At 34.0% G+C, this 15,492-nt stretch overlaps 1 protein-coding gene across 1 annotated transcript in view; it reads left to right on the plus strand.

Moving 5' to 3' along the window:
* The window catches only part of LOC118194750 (uncharacterized), a 631,198-nt gene that overhangs the window by 479,457 nt on the left and 136,249 nt on the right, over nt 1–15,492 (plus strand). Inside the window, exon 10 of the mRNA XM_085810543.1 lies at nt 13,327–13,432. Within this exon, the coding sequence (XP_085666669.1) occupies nt 13,327–13,432 (106 nt within the window). The remainder of the gene's footprint in view (nt 1–13,326; nt 13,433–15,492) is intronic.

Genomic DNA, 15,492 nt, shown 5'->3' on the forward strand with positions numbered 1-15,492 from the left:
ATATAATTTATGACAACAGAAATGATTCTTATTGGTTTAGGAAAGAAATAATATTTTTTTACATTAAAAAGTATCACAGGTTATTAATATATAGTATAGGTATCAAAGCGGCTGCATTTGCTAAACTCAAAATCGATGTAATTTTCTAATTTGCTGACAAGTCAAGCATTTGGACCAAGTGAAACATCTTATACTTTTCCCATTTGCGACATCAAGATTATTTGAACAAATAATTTTCACGTATGGACTTGCATAAAAGTAATTTATGCCAAAGTATTCCCTTGCATTAACAGTAAATAAAATGCAGTTACAACTGCATTTTATGCCAAAAATTTATCTAATGCATCTTTTATAAATATAATAATTGAACCTTCCTTCCGTAAATGATACGAAATATTTAAATCATAAATTTTAAAAGTACTTATTTATTTCCTCTTCTTTCCCCAGAGAACTCTGCGAAGCTAGGCTAGGATCTGTACCTAGGCAGTCTCGGCCACGGGGATATATTATTCATGAACCTGACGGTTCCAGATCTCAGGTTTGGATTGTCTATACGTTTTGTCCTCGGGGGAATGGCGTAAGTCTTAGAACTGATAGCTCTGTAGCTCGGTGTGGGACGGCACCAAGTTTGCTAGGAAATGCCCTGAAATGGCGTGCAGCCCGTGTAGTTCTGGCGAGGAGCATGTTGATGACCAGTCATATCTCCAGGTTAGCAAGTTCCCCGCCGCTGTGAAACATGAGAACCGGAAGTGGTGACACAGCCCAGAAGGTAGCAGTGATGGGGAGCTATGGCTGGTGACACAGGCCCTGCCGAATACGGGAGTTGTGCAGCTGAAATTCAGTCCATGTAGTGACTATGGATGTCGGAAGACGTAGACAAATTATTATTACCTACTGTTTTAAAGGATAAAATTATCAGATTTTAGTTTAATAGATTAATAATCCACTATTAATATATGTATAACACTAAAAGACGTAGACAAATTATTATTACCTACTGTTTTAAAGGATAAAATTATCAGATTTTAGTTTAATAGATTAATAATCCACTATTAATATATGTATAACACTAAAAGACGTAGACAAATTATTATTACCTACTGTTTTAAAGGATAAAATTATCAGATTTTAGTTTAATAGATTAATAATCCACTATTAATATATGTATAACACTAAAAGACGTAGACAAATTATTATTACCTACTGTTTTAAAGGATAAAATTATCAGATTTTAGTTTAATAGATTAATAATCCACTATTAATATATGTATAACACTAAAAAGAAGTTTATATAAAGATGAAATTGCGAAATATTTTGATAAGTGCTTACTTATTATTTTAAAGAATTAAATTATCGGTAATTTTAAACGAACATAAGTAACCCATTATTCAAAGATCATTTTATATAACAGCTAAATCATTTCTTAGCAAAGGAACTTAACTGTTTTTGTGAAATATGGAATACTGTTCTCTGTTTTTGTTTATTTTATAATGGCATGCAATATTTAACGTTTCATTAATTTACTCTGCCAGCCCATTGTTGCATATTTGTGGAAATGTTCAAATAAAAGGAAAGAAATATTGTAAAACAGAAATTAGAAAAGCATATTTAAATTTAAAATTTCATATTACGAGCAAGTAAATGTCCTTTTACTAAGTCCACAAAAATTAAGATGCTTCAACATTTTATTAAACTCACTTTCCTTACTCTTGACAAAAAATAAGATGTTGTCTCTCTACGCTGTAATAAAACAGATCAATGAGCCGCAGCTCAATCGTTAAGTGCTCCTTGAATCGTTTCTAGCTTAAACGCCAGACATTTTATTAGAGGGATTTTCTGATACGCGTAACCTTTAGAAATTTGGGATATTGTGGATTAAGAAAATGGGTAAAATATCTGAAGATTGTTATAAAATCTCGGTAGAATGTAAACGCTATTTTTTATGACTTTTATGAATATTATTTTTCATGCTATCTTAATCTTCCTTCTTTTAAATTCAGAATATGACTGTGAATTCTTTCTTTTCGTGTGTTATTTTAACTGTTTTTAAAGAAATGTTATGAAACAGAACACGTCAGAGAGACAAAAAATTTGCTAGATACGATATGATAAAAGTTTTAATGTGAAACTTCTTATGAAAATAGGGAAAAAAACGAGATTCTGATTAAACTTTAAGCAAATCGAAAGAAAAGATAAAATTTATATTTTGTAAAATAAATTATTAATCCAAAAGTAGTTAACCCAGATGAGCTATTAATTTCAAACGGCAGCTATTAATTTCCATCAAATTTTGAATAACGTAGTCTTCCAACCGAACATGGGCACTTGGAAGCCCAAATTTTGAATTTCGAATTTGTTTTTATTATCTATTTCAAATACTGTAAACATTTGAGGAATTTTTCATTAACAAACTCGACGATTTCAAAGAGAGCAATGGCAGCACTTTACGGGGAAAAAAACATTTCTTATTTTCAGCGCGCGAGACTGTGTATCGGAAATTCTTAAGATGTGTTGTTTTGCTGTTTTTAAGTATTTTGTGATTTTGCTGTTGAATTGAATTTTATGTGTTTAAAGTGAGAAGAACATGATATTATCAGGTTCTATGTTCCGTCTTACTTTCTTTGGGAACATGCACAGACCTGACTCGGAACAGTGAGCTTACTAAAGCTATGTTCAATAACTGTGGGAAGTAGACAAGATACACAGGAAGGGTATACGAAACCCTTTATTTTTCACTCTTTACAATAATTTCCGTACTTCGGAATACAGAGACCAACTACTTGTGGTCTGAACGTAAGAATATAAAAATATAACTAAACTCTAACTTAAATTTGGAATAATCAACAAGGGCCTACGTGTAAGATTGGCCGGATATTAACAGGAAGCCGTATGTAGTACAGAGAACTGTTAACACTACAATACGTTTAAAATTATCACGAGGATTAAACCTCTGGCCTGGAAGGCAAAGAGCAACCGAGTAAAACTTCTAAGGCAAGCGGCCTGCTTCGACTAACTCCTTCCTCTCTCTCTTTTGGCAAAAAGCCACAACTTAAGTACTTGGCGTTCGCCAGACAAATTTTGTATAAATAAGTTAACGCTTTTAATTCTGGCCGGAAGTAGAAAATAAGAAGTGATAGTAAAGATTTAAAATAAAATAAACGTTAGTAAAACTTAAGATCCTTACAATATTTAAGAAATAAAGGTAACACACAAAACGTTAAGTAATATAAAATCTGAATGCTTTCAGATTTTCTCTTCTTTTCTTTATTTAGTTATTATGGGTAAGAAGCTTAATTATTTACTAAAAAAACAGCTTTATTCTCTAGCAACAACGATGACGTTTAAATTTTTTGTCAGTTCTGCTCCTTTTGCGGTGCTTTTCGATAAAACAAAAAATAACAACGTCATGAAATTCGATAAAACAAATATTTCAAAATTGGCATTCTTTATTATATTTCGATTTCTTGTTAAGTTGCTAAGGTTATTACTTCTCATCTAGAACACAGTGGTCATTCAATAATTCTGAAACCAGATCATGTTTGTATTTTGCTTTGAATAAATCAGGGGCCTTCATGAAGAAACAGCCAGTCTTTACATGTGTCATATATATATATACATCATATATATAATTATTACATATATATATATAAGATTAAAATGAAAAGGACAGTTAAAATTTGCTAAAGCTAAAGTACATTTGCAGCTAATTCCAAAGTTTACTTGTAACACCAAGTTAAAACAATTACACTAAACGTAAGCAGTTACATTTTACGCGGAAAAAAACCTACTGAAAATACTACAAAACTATTAAAACCTATACATCAGAATCAAAATTGGTACTTATGTATAGGTTTATGTATAGGTTTAAAAATTTTTTTTAAACCTATACATAAAATCAAATTTGGTTCACTTAAAAAACCTAAGCATTTTAAATGCAGAGCTAATATACAAAAAAAAAAAAAAAAAAAATAGTCAGTTCACTTAGTTCGAAGTTGCAGACAGATCTTATCAAGGGTAAAGTTCCTGAAATCTTTAATTAAGCTAATGACATTGGCACGTTTTGTCGAACCAAACCTATGAGACTGAAAACGATAATCCATTTATAAAATTATTAAATTAGTTCATCTTATTCTAGCGAAGTCTCAATAGTTTTGTCCCTTTTCCCGGCGTGCCTGTATTTTAAAATATAAAAGTGAACAAAAAGATCAAAGTTATAAACTAATACAAAGAAAAACATTTTGCAATCAAAAAAATTTTAATCATCTAAAAGATGTAAGAAAAAAAACCTGTACAACGTAGTCTGGAATGGCAAAGGTACAACCAAATTAAACGGTGTAAAACCTGCAAGTATTAAATATATATCATTTTAAGGGTGAGCCCTGTTAACTTAAAGAATAAAGACTTTGTTCAGATGAAAAATAATGACATAAAAGGGGTCCTCCTAAGACCAAAAGGCAAAGAATTAGTGAAGAAAAAGACTGACATACCTGCGTCCTATACGTTAACTTTCAAAAATTAAACTGAGCTGAAAACGTAGAAAAATGTTGCCAGAAAAAGACGTAGACCTAATGTCCGCTACCAGAATGGAAAAACAGCTAAATTTCACCAATTGAGTGAATATGACGTGAAAGAAAGCAAATGTAATTTTGCAGTTGTCAATTGTACTACCCGGTCTGTGGGGGAAAACGCTGGGGACTAAGAGGGGCAGAAGAAGGTTGAGGAAAGAGGCATCTCTTTCAATATGGCGTCGTTTTCAAGACATAGCCGTTTCTAAAAGTGAGTACTTAAACAAAATGTCTAAATGCAAAGAAATTTCTAATCTGGCCAAAAGCAAGTTTAAATGAAAAAAAAATCAGAAAATTGTTCGTTAAATTCGTAATTCTTTGCGCTAAAGGGCTTTTCAGAGTCTTTGTAATGAAAAAGGCCCTTAAACTTAATAACAGGGTTGGCCAGAAAATGTGATATTTAATAATAAATTTACTGAAATTCTAGGCCATTTCAAGAGAGAAAAAGCTGATGGAGTACTAAGAAAATATGTTATATTTTTTCATTAGACCATTTATTTTAGCCACCCATCATCTACCTTCCTTTCGATTTGGGTAAAAAATTTCATACCATCAAAACAAATCATTTAAAATAAAAGGTAAAATGCCAGCTTTTTTTAAGGATTTTTTAATAACCGCTTTTGGAATAAGATTGCTTTGTAAGATGTTAATGAAGTAAAGTATTTTTTCTTGTAGAAGGTTTGTTTTATTACAGATATATACATATATATATATATATGTGTGTGTGTAATAATTACGGTACATGACAACAATTTAATGCTCTTTGTACGAAACTCCTCTTCCGATATTTTGGCCGTGTGGCAAGGAGCAGAATCCTGCTGAAAAATAAACGAAGCATTGTTGGAAAAGAGATCTCTGATGGAACAGAAATTAGCTTGCAGTCGTTGTAGCTGAGGATGAATGCTTACAGATGAAGGCAACAAGACATGAAGTTGAAGAATTTCCAAACTTTATCAATTCCAATGTTTATTATTCGCATATAAAATAATCTCCATAGATGTTTATCCAAACATAATGGATTTGGTTTGGTTTACTTAATTACGGCAAAGCACACTAGGGCTATCTGGCAGAATGAAATGGTGGGAATTTTATCGAGGAAAGAAAAAACAACGAGTTTCAAAAACCACCCCCTAAGTGGCGTATCATAGCTTTATTGAGAACATATAAATAATCTACAAAAGTTTACAAAACATGCTCGATATGATGTCCACCATTGTCTGCTACTATCTGGAAGCGTATTAGAGATAGTAGCAGTATGAATTTCTACTCAAATATTTTTAATTTAAAGACTACAACTCAAGGACTGTTTTCTTCTTTTATTCAAGACCTACTTATATTCTCAAAGACTGTTTACCTTTTACTTATCTCTACAGTTACAGACTACTCATTTATTTCTTGACTCTCTTAAAATGTATAATGACATTTTATATTATATAATTTGGTTATTCTTCAAAATTAATATATAAAAATCAGGAAACATCAATTTTCAACTTAAGTAACAATTCGCTAAATATTTATGTTATGAGCTTTATTGTAAACATTGCCATCTATGTAAACACCGCAAGACCTGTATAATATGTCTCTGTATGCCATATGTATATTTGCACAACCACTGTAACTTTGTAAAATTTTATTTCAAATAAATACCGCTGATAGCGGATGGTAGATAGTTCCCATCAATAGAGCACAAAAGCTGAAAGTCGTAATGATGGTGCAGTTGCTCTGTTGATGATCTCCTGTCTCCTATCTGGAAGCGTAAAATCGCATGTTCGACTGTTGAAAGCAGCGTGAACTGGAAAATGTTACACACATGGCGTTCTATGCTTTATTTAAGTCGGATAGAGATGTGATGGGATCAAGATAGAGACCATGGCCTTGAGGTATCTCCACAGCCAAACGACGCAAGGATTCAAGCCGGAGGGATCTAGGAGGTCAAGCTGAAGGACATTGCCAGCTGATGATTCTGTGTTCACCGAAATGGTGGCGCAGCATTTGTCTCACACAACGGGCAATGTGTGGAGGAGCACCATCCTGCATAAACACTGTGGTTGTATCACATCGCCTTGCTTGAAGAGCCGGAGTAACGTGTTGTTCTAATAATGAAGCGTATCGTTGACCGGTGACGGTGCATGTCACAGGGCTTGCGGCGCTATGCCCTTCGGAAAAAAACGGACCCACAATGAAAGTTGCAGTAAAGCGCATCAAACCGTTACATGCGAAGAGTGTAATGGAATTTGTAGGAATTGATGTAAGTTTGTAACAGTCCAAATACGGCAGTTGTACGTGTTAACCGCACATTCCATATGAAAGTAAACCTCGTCGGTCCACAAAATGTTCCATGGCCATTCATCCTGGAGCTCAACTCGCGCAAGAAACCGTAAAGTAAAAATTTATCGCCTATCCAGATCAGTTGGTAAGAGCTGCTGCACTAACAACAGTTTATAGGGGTAGTAGAGTAAGACCATTTGAAGAATCTTAGGAATCGTGGAACAAGGTTGGTCAACAGATGCTGCAATACGCCAAACACTAGTGCTGCCGATGGTTTGCGATCTATCTTCCTTCACTTGCGCCGCTACATCATGCACTACCTGAGCTGCAACACACTGTCTTCCCCCTTCCTGCCTGAATTCCCAATGTTCCAGTTGCTTCCAATTTCCCAATCATGTTAGTTAGTCCTTGACTAGTGAGTGGACCTTTTCGTAACCGCTGCAAAGCTTCTGTAGCAGAGTCTCCGTTTTCGTAAAACAATTTCATCAGTAAAGCACGTTCCTGGAGTGTCAACGTCATCTTCCTTGACTTGGAAACGAGTGTGACTGCGAGTAATTAAACAATTTAGGATGATTACTGGTTAATCGCGCGCGCGACGTTACCAGTTCTGCAGTTCGCCTCTCGCATCTTTATAGGTTTCCTGTGCGCGCACAGGATTACTATGGTTACATTTGCATATGCCAATAGTTTACATTCCACAACGCCATCTAGTGGTGGTTTTTGAAACTCATTGTTTTTTTTTTTTTTTTTCTCGATAAAATTCCCATCATTTCATTCTGCCGTTAACCAATTTTCATGTAATTCTGCTGCATAGTTTTTGCTGTAGACTGCTCGCAAATTTCAAGTTTAATTATGGACACCCTGTACATTGATTCTTAAAGTTAAGACGCAGACAGTTTCGACAGTAAAGCAAAGCGAGGAGCTAATATCAAGGTAGAAGCTAGCAGAAGAAGACGCAAAATTAAAACGTAGTTAGCTCACCAGAGGTTTTTATACCAGTGTAGGTGCTATTTTAGAAACAAGCTGTGATTGATTAATATTAGTTTTGCTTGCCTTTTACAAGCAGCGTTACGTAACGTAGAAAATTCTAGAATTTGGAAGAATTTTGGAGATGAATTTAGGGGGAGAGCACCAAATCTAGAAATGTTAATTTTGAGGTCCACAATGATTTTTAAAGCAGCTATTGCCCTTACATTTTGAATTTAGGGGAAGAGCACTAAATCTAGAACTATTTAGTAGCCAAATTTGAGGTCGCCAATTGTTTTTAAAGCAGCTACCGTTTTTATTATATCTTATATATATATATAAACCATGGAAGAAGGAAAAGTCGAATAACTAATCGAGAATGGCGACCGAGAAATGACGAATGAAGAACTGGATGAAATAATAACACCAGCCAACAGTGAAAGTACTTATAATGCAGAAGAAAACAGAATACCTTTAGTTTACAAGAAATTTTTAAAAATTGAAACAGGAATTTACACACTGAAAAACTTTGCTCCTTAACGCGAAACTTTTGAAGAGTTGCGTTACTCTTTATCCTAGGCAACATTTCGTCAGTTTTTATAAAAATAAATGTATTGTTGCGTTCTACGGGTTCGTTGATTTCGATTATTTGATGATAACACTTGATGAAGTATTGAAACACAATTTATTTGCCAGCATTTACAAAGGACACGTTTACAGTCTTCGAAAAACTACGATAAACACTATGAAACAGTGAGCAACACAGTCTTCAGGCTGACTGAAAAAACAGCTCTCAAGTCGGTCGACTGCTCTCAAACTAATCTCTGAACTCAAAGCACTGCTGCCTCGCAGGATAGGCAGGTTACATATAGATGTAACCTACTTTCAAAAATATCCTCGAGAAAACCGCTAAAAATGTGTTCTAGAAATGTTCTCGCTCCGTCTATGGTATATCACTAATTTTGTCGCCAAATATTGGCAAATGAGCGATTTCGGGCCAAATATGGCAGCCCTAGCCCCGCTTTATGGGAAGCTCTCTCACCATAGCTGGGGATTTCCGCAGCAGTATTATGTACTTACTTATGAAGCAGTAATAAAATTCGCTTCAAATAAAAATTATATAATTATTCCCTTTTAATTACAACAATATTTATGGGTTCGTTTAAATTACACATACTTTCTCAATTTGAACTATAACGTACTCAGTTTTTGTTATGGAACGTTAACTCTGGGAACGTGATTTTGCCGTGCGAGCAGTATAGTAATGACAGCCCTGCCTTCGGCGACGGTTTATTATTCTTTATTATGAAGGCCATAACTTTAAAATTTAGCTTATTCGAAAAACATGTTCATCTAACAATAAATCTTTAGTTATCTCTAATTTGTTCATCTAAATCGATTAACACAGGAACAGATCGGCAAGGGTTGAAAATCAAGCTGCACAGGAACAGAAGGCAATTCAAGAAACTTTATTTATTCACTCCTTATGGGTTAAAATTAAGGCGAGCCTTTTCAGAATAAAAAAGCGATTATTATCCACAGCAACTGATAATAATTATGCCATCTGCGTTGAAAGGTACAACGATCAAAATCAAATTATTAAAAAATAAGAACCAATTTTATGCTTAGCTTAATTATTATAAAAGACGCCACTGCCAACCTCGGACAAGAAGCCTCGCTAGCAATTACGAACAGCAAAGCATTTCTTCACATATAAGTTGTAATAAATTTTTGCCACCTTTCAAACTGTATGGCTCGGACTGACAACCTTGTGGTCCGAGCATAACTCAAAGGAAAGGTAGAGCAGTACTTATATTAAGCTTAACTGTCCGTTAAATTTAATCTAATTGTCCCAAATTACATGGCTATAATAATGATTCTTTAATTTTCATTATACAATAATGTACCTAATTATTCATTTATGTACTAAAAGAGACAGAAAATAACTTCAAATATTCAGGCATAAATGTTTCTGAAATATATTGATGCATGCATCATAACCATAAGAGACACAAATCGAAGAATTTGAGAAATATTTGTTTATCAGAGTATTAGAATTGAGATATATTAAGAATTCGTCCGTAGAGCATACAGCAACCATTGAAATAAAATTCTAAAATAAATGACGTCAAATAGCACACGTAAAACGATCTTTACTTTTTGTGCATACAGTGTATCTTCCTCATGAATTTGAGCTCATTACCTCTTCAGGATGTGATGCCAATATTTATTTGTTTAACTTTTAGTTATTTCCGATAAATTCTCGCCCATCCTAAAAGTAGCAAAACGTAGCGTTCTGGGTTTTATTGTTCAGTTCGAGGCTGTCATTTTATACAGAAAAATGATTAGAATAAAGGTAATTTCTTCATTTTTTCTCCCCTAGGGATTCAGAAATATGATATTTATTCCGAATATAGCTTTGATTCATCTCTTTACATCAATCAAGTGGGAAAACAGGAGAAGATATTTATTAAGTTGAAAAATGGACCCCCCCTGACATCAAAAACATCTACTACGTAGTTTTTTTCCCTTCAGCCTTCATTGTCATCTGTAAACAATGCGGGTAACAGTTAATGCATTACGCTTTGAATGTGATTTCGGCATTATTATGAAACTGATAACGCATTCCGAGGCAACGAAAATTTACCTTAGTATTATATTTATTGTCTATTTAAATATTTCGTAAAACATAAAAATACAATATATAACAGTCTCATATCAAAGTCGAAGGTTGCTATTTACTCGTATATTTCTGGCCTTGGCAACAGTGAATGTTCCTAGGCGACCGCAGATGATTCCAGTCGAAAGTTTTATGTTGTTAACCATAACTTCTTCAGAACGTTTCGCCATTTTGGAGAGATTTGTGTTGTTTACAGTAAACTGAAAAATTCACCTCGGGCAAAAAGGGGAATTGACTCTGAACATTTTCGTACGATTATTTTTCATAAATTTCGAAGTAGCTTATCAAGACAAGAGTGCCTCGATGATCTGAATTCTTTCCATTGCGATGAAGCGCCATCTTACAGCACTGTGGAAAGCTGGTATAATTATTTCAATCGTGGTCGACGGTCGCTCCTGGACGAAATCCGTGAAGATCGTCCAACCTCGGTTGCTGTGGCAGAAAATATCGATGCTGTGGTGAACTGACAAAGCAAGATCATCATGTGATAGACAGTCACTGAGGCATCTTTGGGCATGAGTATGACAACAAACAATGTGATTTGACATGAACAATTGGCCGTAAAAAAGATTTTTTCGCGTTAGATCCCGCATAATCTAAAAGACGCTCAAAAGAAGGCTCGTCTCGATTGGTGCAAGGAAATGTTAGAAAAATACGTTTAAGGGGCATCAAAAGCTATACATAACATCTACACAGATTATGAATCATGGATCTATGGATATGAGCCCGAAATAAAACAGGAGTCGAATGTATGGGTCTTTCAAAACGAAGCAATTCGACAAAAGTTGTTCGTCGAAGAAGCACATCGAAGCAAACGATTTCCTGTTTCTACAGCATTATCGATCATGTAGCGGCAGTCGCATTAGAGCAATGCAAGGCAGTCAATATCGAATGATGCATGACCATTTGTTTGCCAGAAGTCATCGGAGAAATTCGAAAAAAGCAGAAAAAGTGAATCATTCTTCATCATGACAATGCAAGTTCTGTTCATCGGCTCAAACATATTAATTTTTGACGGGCCAAAACATTGAATTCATGGGTTATACGCCGTACAGCCCTGATTTGTCACCCAATGACGTTTTTTTAATTCCAACACATCAAAAATAAATTAGGTGGCCAACAATTTGTGATACCCGAAGAAAAGCAGTTGATGCATTCAAAACACATGTTTTGGAGTTACCTCAATTGGAGTGGAAAAAGTACTTCGAAAATTCATTTAAAAGCATACAAAAGTGTATTGGTCATCATGGAGAATATTTTGAAAAACAAAATAAAACCATTTTCGATTATAAAATTTCTTTCTTCATTATTAGGCTGGAAATATAAATAGCAACCCTCGTATCTATATCTAATTCATAAATCTTCTCAATAATCGTATGATGTTTATTTTTGAAAAACGAAAGCCCTAACTCTAGCATAGTTCACACATTTTTGTCATTTCTTAAAGTTTTATTATTTTGTCATTTTGCTCCTTCTCAGGCTATTTACTTAGCTTTGCTTCCAACTAAGAAAATTTAAAAACTTTGCAGCACTGTAACGCAATGGAATAACTCTTTTTAAATCTATTTGTTACACAGTATCTCAAAGTTCTCAAACAATGAAAAAATTAGGTCTTCTGACATTAGGATATTTATTTTACTTTTTATGGACTATATTCCTTTTATATTTCCTTCCTTTTTTGAGCCACATTGCTTTAAGATGGAATTTGTCATTCACACGACCCTGTCATTATACAAAGAGTAATTCTTTTCGTTTACCACTCACACTGCATAGTAAAGTAAAAATTACCACATATTTTATTATGCGACATGGTGTAAGGTATTTAACGAATTTTTTTAAACTAAAATAACACAAAGTTTAATAAACTGAACGATTTAAAAGAAAGATATAAACATTTTAATATTATATAATATCATTTCTTTGTTTAATTCAATACAGAAACGCAGACAAATCTTATCTGATTATAAGGAACAACGCCTTTTTGGAGAACGTTTTGGACTACTGACTCTGCAGTTCAGTCACTGGTTGGGATCAATTTATTTTCTTCATTTCATTCTATATTTCATATTTTCATAGATGTTGTTTACAATTACATGCATATATTATGTGATTTATTATATGCTTTATTAAGTTTTATGTCTATTTTCACCCGTTCCTTAGTGTTTACGTACCTCGTATTAGAATGGCGCCGACGTGGATGACGCAGTTTCTACTTTAAACATACTTAATAAATTCAGTCACTCACGTCTATTTAAACCAAACTGAATACATTTAATAATAAAACATCCACACGTAAACATTTAGTAATAATTCAGGAGTACAGATAAGCAAAAAATAAGAATTACAACCGTTACAGGCCAGCTACGCTTTTAGCGACCGAATCCTACGAACGACAAATCTCAAAAGCGTGTTGCCAACGCAGGGCAACGAAAAGTAGAAATTAATTCGACAGGCGTGGAAGTGAACACTTAGAGTTTGGGAAAGACTTTTCTAATGTCATACATGTCACTTCAAAACAAAAGAATCTGGATAGGAATATACATACGAGACACCAGGACGTTACCATATGGTGATACAGGTACTGTCCTGTGATGCTACTGACCCAGTAAAGCATCCTACGGTAGCTTCGCACAAACTTTCCAGAACATTTTCATGCAGTTATTATTTGAAAACAAGAATCACTTGAGCCAAAATTAATAATAAGCTATTAACGTTTTGATGGCCATCAGCGAATGACGGTTTTCAAGCAAGAAGGGGTACAGAATAAAACCGAACTTACGAAAAAACTGTTTGATAATTTTAATGCTACAATAAACATGACTTAAGGATCTTTCATATAATTTTAGGGGTCGCATGCAAGGCGGTGGAGATATCAACTCGGCACTCGGAATTCTTCCGGACAAGCTGAAGACGGAACTTGCCTTGCACGTCAATCTCAAGACTCTTAAGAAGGTAAGAATGACATTGTTGCATGTTCTTCACTAACATTCCTACGGTTTTATTACTCTTCACTCTATTTGTAAGTTACAACAATTCTTAATAGCGCATGATTTTCTGTATTTAGTTAAAATCATTAATCACACAAATGCTATAATTAAATTAAGCTTGATTTTTATATCCAAAGGTGAAATCATTTAACTATGCCTAGTACGATATAGTACAGTCGGGATATAAAAGCGAACTCTTTATTTTATACAACTACTTAGGATAACAGCAAGCAAACATGTCAAAGCAGTTTTAAAAAGAAGTTTTCTAGCTTAAAATTTAAGAGCGAGAGCTTTAAGGGCTATCAGACAAAGAATTTTAAGCTACAAGGGCAGATGGAAGCAGTGTTTCTAGCGTTCCTGAAAATTCGCCCGAGATATTGTTAGGTTGATGCAGAAGCTAGGCAAAAATATTTTATACCCGACATTAGCGAAAGATTCAATTTCTTAAAACTTTTGGTGTATTTTTTGGCATGGTGGTATTTACCTTGCAACATTTGTAATATAAATCTTTCTAAATATTTTCATTCTGTTTCGTTAGACCATGGACGTCGGACTACAGATATTTTTCGAACTCCTTTTTTTAAGTACATTTATAAGAAATGTTACGCAGACATACGAAATGTTACTAAATCTGTCAGCACATTAATTATATTTTTCTTTTAAAACAAGGAAAAGAAAGACCCACTTTAGTTTTCTTTTAGTTCTTTCTTCAATTTTTCAAGATTCTGTTTGAATATTTTACAGAAAACTTTAGAACATCTGCTTGAAGTTTAAGCAATACTAATATCTACTCTACTTAACTTATTGCCTATGTAATTATAATTTGCCTTATATAATTCTGTACAAATAACAAGTAAAAAAAGATTTCTGATTTCTCAAGTGACTTTCCAAAGGGAGAAATTGGCAATTTAATTAAAGGTAATGCAGTCCAAATGGATAGATAGGTCCAGGATAGATAAGTGACTTTCTTTGCATCAAATAGAAAATACTCATCCAAAACAAAAGGGTTAGAAATGAAGTTCAAAGTTTTATCTTTCATATATATGTTCTAAGGTGTTTTCTTCTTCCTTTCTGCATACCTTCGTGGTGTACCTGAAAGCACGTCCGACTCGTATTCGAGACATCCGAAGATCGAATCCAGGGAAGGGCATTGCAGATTTCTTCTATTTCCTCTATTCGAAAAATTCTAAAAGGTCTCTACAGTGACCCCTGAACTAAAAACGTGGTGGACGATAATTCCTCACCGCCAGGATTCGACAACTGGGTCTCTTGTTCCCAGTCGCCCGTTAAAAGGAGGAGTATATACCTCCGTGATGTAACTAGAAGCACGCTCGACTCATATTCGGGAGGTTCGGAGTTCGAATCCCGGCGAAAGCACTGCGCATTTTTACGTTCATGCATTTATATAACCTAATGACTCTATGATGTAACAAAACATGTTTGGAAGCTTTCATCAGAAACAGGAATAGGTTTTTTTTTGGGGGGGAGGAAAGTTTGCTGTTCAGTATCATTTTATTTATTTTTTTTCATTCTAATGGAAAATATGATTGCTAAAGAAAATTATGTACGTGTGTAAACACTGCAGATGCTTCAAGCAAAAATTTCTAAGGGAAATTGATAACGATTCCATCTGTTTCTGATATATCACAAAATAAATAACGATATATCAAAAAATAAATAAATAAAAGGGAAACGAAATAGGTGTTAGCTTTCATAAAATATCGTTTCGTAAAATTCTTCGGGTGTTTAACTCACACCTATGTATGCTAGTTATTACGCGACGTAAATAATTGTCTAAAGTCTACCAGTGAACTTGGAATTCATGTCTGAGATGTAAAATAGGAGATTTACAGAAATTTTAATGAATGGCACATGCAGTTGCAGAATTTATTTGAGAAAAATTGTGTTATGTACATTCGTTCTCATTGCCTATGTATTTACTTCAGATAATAAATTTAGTGGTGTCCAAAGCTAAACTGCCAACAAATCTGTACTGAGTTTGTGTACCCATATAGTTTAACAATA

The sequence above is a fragment of the Stegodyphus dumicola genome, chromosome 2 (genome assembly GCF_044657685.1).
Source record: "Stegodyphus dumicola isolate Sdum_Otavi_A_Nest chromosome 2, ASM4465768v1".
NCBI lineage: Eukaryota > Metazoa > Arthropoda > Arachnida > Araneae > Eresidae > Stegodyphus > Stegodyphus dumicola.